The following is a 6,066-nucleotide window of genomic DNA, read 5'->3' as shown; positions in this document are numbered from 1 at the left end:
TGGAATTGCAATTTGAAAATACAAAGACAGAATGTGTTTTTCTGGAAAATAGGGATTACAGTGCATAGATCAATCCTTACTGGGCAGCAGAAACCAAAATTAACAAACAAAACACCAGATTTTGGTTACGCAGTGAAAACCTCAAATATGAGATTAAAAACACTGCGGGGCTCTTACTCTTGAGAGCCCAAAATAAGAATCATCTTATTACGAAGGATATGTTCTTTTACATACTTGAATAGCACTAGCTCGGCTACAATGATTAGACAAAATATACTACAAAATTTGTCTTTCTTTTTAAACTCTTTCTTCACTTGAACGATCTCCAAATATCGCTCTCCTTTCTTCACAGCTTCTCTACTGATCTCAAGAGGAGTTATGTATAAAAAACAATGATCAAAAACACTTAAATATGGACCAAGTGTTTTGACTCTTGTGAAGATTTTATCTTAGGCAAACAAGCAAGACTCACCAACTAATTCTTGCGTCCCTAGATCCACACCTTCTGACCGTGTATGTTTCTCAATATATGATAAACCAACGGCAACCCACTCAATAATCCAAGATTCAACCCTAATTAGACTTTTATTAGGAAAGAACTTTTACTCCAAGATAACACCAAATCCTAAAGATATTCAAGTAAAAAATCTACAAATCCTAAAATGCCTAGGACTTAAAAACCACGATTTTATTAGTGAGAGAAAATCTTTTAAGAACGTAATTACATAAAACTCAAGACCTACTTTCCAAAATCGGACTCCAAATAAAACTGACTACTGACTCGGGGATTGTAACACACGTTGCAATCTCATGCATATGCAGATGCATTTACTTGTGATTCTCTGAGATCAGTAAAGGGACTTTGTCATAACTTTGTATGGGAATGCCAATATGAATGTACAAGAATTGTACCTACACAATCACAAATAGTGCGGTTGATTAAAGGGTGTTTCTAGATCGAGATCATGTATGGATATGCTTTGCTTGTGTGTGTTGCAATCTCATGCATATGCAGATGCATTTACCTGTGATTATCTGAGATCAGTAAAGGAACTTTGTCATAACTTTGTATGGGAATGCCAATACGAATGTACAAGAATTGTACCTACACAATCACAAATAGTGCGGTTGATTAAAGGGTGTTTCTTGATCGAGATCATATATGGATATGCTTTGCGCGTCATTGTACCCTACAGGGCTACAGCCTACAGATCATCTTCAACTGTCCGAAAATCCAAGTTGACTTTTAGGGGTTTTTAATATGAGCTTTCTGCAGATGTATACACTTTGGGACAGGGTCCTACAGGTCAAGGAGGATATATACTAAATACATAGCCATTTTTTATATTTTTTTATATAAAAAAAATCAACTGACAACTCTATTAATTAGGAGAAAACTCCTTCTCAATTACATGGCACTCCCTGTTTAGTATCATTCCAATATGAAGTATTCGTAATGAGGAATCATAAGTAGAACGAGGACGTCACCCGATCAATTTGAATGCGTTTCAAATGTTTACCCAGTTACTTTTGGGGATATCATCCCTCCAAAACCTCAACCTGCAGATTGAAATTCACTCATTCGATCTGGTCATGTAATTAATTTAGCATCCATACACATACATGCACAGTGTGATAAAATTAGTCGAGTTTGACTCATCTCCAATCCATGAACGTGAGCTAAAAATGAAGCAGATCATCAATCATTTGATTAAAAGCCAGGATGAAAACATCCTCTTTAAAGAGGAGATTCGATCGCATAGTATCTTATTACAATTCCAAGTGCTATAAGCTACACATGCAGCTATGCCCTTTAATCAAGTTTGCAAAAACAAGCACAAATCTTAGATCAAGTTACATTAAATTTCACCTTAGAAGTTTATCATATAGCCTTACTTATATTTTCGAGGACATTATAGAGCATAGCCTAAAGCTTAGCTAGCTAGTGTTGAACCAGCTTTGCAATAAACTCATCAATGTTTCTATCAGAACTTCCACCTTCATCCACAGCCTTTCTAGCCAATTCTTTCCACTTCAAAGCATTCTTCTGAATTTCTTTCCCTGTCTCTCCTTCCAATATTTCTCTCACACAATTTGATATTTCTTCTTGTCTCACTATCCCTTTCTCATCAGCCCGAGCTTTAAGCCCCATTTTCCACACATCCATAATATACTTTGCATTAGTGCTTTGGTCAGTCCACTGTGGCACTGAAACCATTGGAACCCCTAAACTCAAAGCCTCCAAGGTCGAGTTCCAACCGCAATGCGTCACGAAGCAACCAACTGCTTCATGTTGCAAAACCTCCAATTGGTGACACCATGAAACCACCATACCTCTCTCTGATATCTCCTTTACAAACCCTTTTGGGAGCTTGGTTGCTTCTTTTTCTCTCACCACCCACAAGAAATAGATGTTGCTTTTCTTCAAACCGCGAGCCAATTCCTCCATTTGCTCGGCTCCTAGCTCTGCTAAGCTGCCAAATGACACATAAGCTACTGACCATTTCGGTCGTTCCTTTAGCCAATTCATGTAGGCATCACTATTTGGCTTAAAGAGGCTGAAGCCATATTCGTTGTCATCCTCATGTCGTTTATCCAAGTACATGGATGGTATGGTTGGACCAATCGTCCTCAATGGCCAGAGCTTTGCCATCCAATCCACCTCCTGTGCCACAATGTGCCACAATTTACAATTTATTAGAACAGAATGTACGCATATATATCTTAAAGAATCACACACGTACAGTACATAAAAGTTTTTTTGACGAAGTACAGTACATGAAAGTTAAACTTCATTTTTATTGCTTGATATAAATCTCTCTCTCTCTCTCTCTCTCTCTCTCTCTGTGAGGTAGGGTTTAGTTCATAATCTGAGATAAACCTACGCTCTAATTTATTTTCAACATTCCGTTGCCGAAGCCGACACCGACGATCAGACTAAATTGGATCACCTAACAACAACTTAACATCCTGAAATAATCCACCTACCCAAAACTTTTAGCAACAATCACATATTAAGCAACAATTGAATGGTCTGACCAATTAAGCATACCTATACAATTGTAGCGTAGGGTGGATATATATTGTACCACTATTACACAAAACGGACTCCCTTCACAAAAGCTATGCGACAGGAATATGTAGTACCACTATTACAGAGCAATGAATTACAAAGGGTATGCGTAAAAATCCATAAAAATGTCTTCAAATTATATGGTTGGTTGCTATTATATAAGCTAGTACAATTCTAGCGTAGGGTGATTGGTTACTACCTCTACTTCCAGCTCATAAAATGTGTTGCAGAGGATCAAATCAGCTTTGCCAACATTGGAGAACTGATCCACAACCATTCTAAAGAAAGCCGGGTACTGTGCAGGTACAGAAACGAAAGAAGGCATATCCGAAGCTTGTAGCGGTACTGACAATCCCGGAAGCACGATCTCAGACTCATTAGTACATGGAACTTTGAGCAAACCTTGTTGGACATTGTAGTATATGTTGTCAACAGCACAAGACTGAGTGAAGAAAGTTACCCCAACAATCCCAAACCTTTTGGCCACTTCCAGCGGCCAAGGCATAAACGCATCATAAACAATACAATCAACTTTGTGCCCCGAGTCCGAGAGCTTCTCGATGAGCCCCGTCAAGGTCTTTGACCCGACTTCGCGGAAGCTGTCTAGATAGGCATCAATGCTCTCCGCTGCCGCCATCCCGCCTTCGTCATAGCCATCGGATATGCTCTCTAATGTAATGGACGTGGACGGCGATGATGAGAGCTTGTGAAATGACTGGGTTGCGACGAGTGTGACTTTGAGGCCTTTGCGCTCTAAGCGCTTGGAGAATTGGAGCATGGGATTAACGTGGCCTTGGGTTGGAAAGGGTAGGACCAAACAATGAGCTTTGTAGCAGGCTTTCTGTTCCTTCTCCATTCTTTTCGTTTGTGCTTCTTTCTACAGGGGGTAGTTTGAGCTTTAAATTGAAAATAGAGGTAGCAGAGAATTTTATGGTGGAAAATTTAAGTAAAAACGTACAGAGAAAAAAAAAGGCAATCATGCATGTGTATCAATTATTTCTGAAACCGAAAACTGGAACTAGCGAAATGCAGATGACGTCCATTAATTATCTGAGATGTTTCAACAAACAAACTTTTGAACAAAAATGTACGTGTTTTCTGTCGCACAGTAGCTAGCTACACTTTTTACAGCCACAAATATTATGACTTTATCAATCATGCAGCCACTGTCAAGATTCTACAGCCACAAATATTTATTTATAATACGCTGCCTGTATTCCCCTCGCAAAACGTGTGTACATAAAAATTTCTCGAGAATGAAATACTTCCGTAGTTCCGTTACGCTATCAATTTTTTGTGTTTTACACTATACAGCTTTATTCGAAGGCAAAAACAGAGTAGCGAGACCTCTATTTCGTGTTGGTTTGCAGGAGAATAAATTTTTTCAAATTTTCAATTATTTAGTAAAAATAAAAAAATAATAATAAACGCATGGACGTGTGGGGTGTAGATTTTCTACCTAAGTTCAGCCGGAATGAATTACTTAGTTCAAATAAATACCGGGCTTGAGGAGATATGGCATTGTGTAGACATAGACTCAAGCACTTAACCACTCTAAAATCTGAAGGCATCCAACAGTGACCCCTTAGATTTTGGTGACCCAAGCGAACTAGAAATATAATGTACATAAAACCCCTATTTTTTTTCATAAACCCCTATTTGATCAGACCGGCGCTCATGGTGTTTGATGTCTCTGATTCAAAGAGATTAACTACTAAAAATAAATGAATTATCATAAATTAAAAATTACTGGAAGAAATAAAAATAAATATCTGAATATATGTTTTATTATAAAAATTCATTTATTATGAAAATTATTAATTAGAGGGTGAGAATTTCAATCAGAAAAAAAAATTAGAGGGTGGGATAGAGAGTAGGACCCACTAAATACATTTACATGGACAAACAATTCCGTGTGTAAACAGCATTAGTAACTCCAGTAATACGTACAGATATATAATCCATCGCTATATTTGATGTATTGACGTATTCACATAGATTTCCGTAACAAATACTATGATTTCACACAGATTCTCATCCGTGTGTGATGAGTACTTTTTCTAATAGTGACATAATGTCCATATAAGTAGTGGGATATGACGTTTCCTCGCATTCATTGCGCCCATGCACTGGCGGATGTAGCTAGAAGCAAGTGAGGGGCTGGGGGCTCATGCGCCCATTGAGTTTTTGTTTGTATTAGAGTTAATTGATGATCTACTACCTACCATATACAAAATCCTAAATATTAACATATCATATACCCTTCTAGTAGCTTAAAATAAAGATAATATAACAATATGCCTCCGTATAAATAATCCTAAATTCACCACTGCATCCATGCCAGTCACACACACCTTCCAGGTGAAGTGGTGAATTCAACCATCGAGGAAACCACGTGCTACATGGACGCGCGCAAACCTTGGAATAATACGTTTAATTAACCACGCTAATAGACTAAGTGGGTTTAAAAGTACATGGTTTCTTACTACTTTTTAATTTTTATAGTTAAAAACTCATTCAGTGAAACAGCTAAAGTAAAAAAAAAAAAAAAAATAATAATAATAATAAATAAATAAATAACAAGATACAAATGTTTTTTTTGGCTATTCAGCAAGCAATGGATGATGTAAACTGTTCAAAAATCATAAGAGCGACTACATCAAAGGAAGCTTGGGATCTGATAAAGAAAGGGTTTCGAGGAAATGCAAAGGAATGTTTCGTGAAACTACAAACATTAAAAAGAGATGAAAAAAAATTGAAAATGAAATATTATGAAATTGTTAAAGATTAATATTACAGAAAAAAAAAAATATTGAATCAATTAAGAGCTTTGGTGAAATCATCACTAAGGCTAGAGTGGTAGAAAAAAATACTCGTTAGTTTCCTGAAAAATATGATCCAATAATAACTACTATTGAACACTCCAATGATATATTGACTCTTCCAGTGACAGAATCAATAGGCTATCTAGAAGCTTATGAAAAATGATTGAG

At 36.9% G+C, this 6,066-nt stretch overlaps 1 protein-coding gene across 1 annotated transcript; it reads right to left on the bottom strand.

Annotated features, from left to right (window-relative positions):
• Window positions 1-1,726: 1,726 nt before the first annotated feature.
• On the bottom strand, window positions 1,727-4,063 carry LOC112172454 (UDP-glycosyltransferase 74F2). The gene is made up of 2 exons (XM_024309805.2): window positions 3,273-4,063; window positions 1,727-2,665 (listed from the first exon to the last, which is right to left on the bottom strand). The coding sequence occupies exons 1-2, from the start codon at window positions 3,927-3,929 to the stop codon at window positions 1,943-1,945; spliced, it is 1,380 nt and encodes a 459-aa protein (XP_024165573.1). The 5' UTR covers window positions 3,930-4,063; the 3' UTR covers window positions 1,727-1,942.
• Window positions 4,064-6,066: the final 2,003 nt, after the last annotated feature.

The sequence above is a fragment of the Rosa chinensis genome, chromosome 6 (genome assembly GCF_002994745.2).
Source record: "Rosa chinensis cultivar Old Blush chromosome 6, RchiOBHm-V2, whole genome shotgun sequence".
Taxonomy (NCBI): domain Eukaryota; kingdom Viridiplantae; phylum Streptophyta; class Magnoliopsida; order Rosales; family Rosaceae; genus Rosa; species Rosa chinensis.
The sequence above is the reverse complement of the archived record's forward strand: the minus strand, read 5'-3'. Positions and strand labels throughout refer to the sequence as shown.

Bases quoted from the DNA above. Each gene is read 5' to 3' on its own strand.
- LOC112172454 (XM_024309805.2), bottom strand. From the start codon at position 3,929: ATGGAGAAGGAACAGAAAGCCTGCTACAAAGCTCATTGTTTGGTCCTA. The intron at 2,666-3,272 runs GTAGTAACCAAT...ATTGTGGCACAG, and splicing joins TTTATGAGCTGGAAGTAGAG to GAGGTGGATTGGATGGCAAA.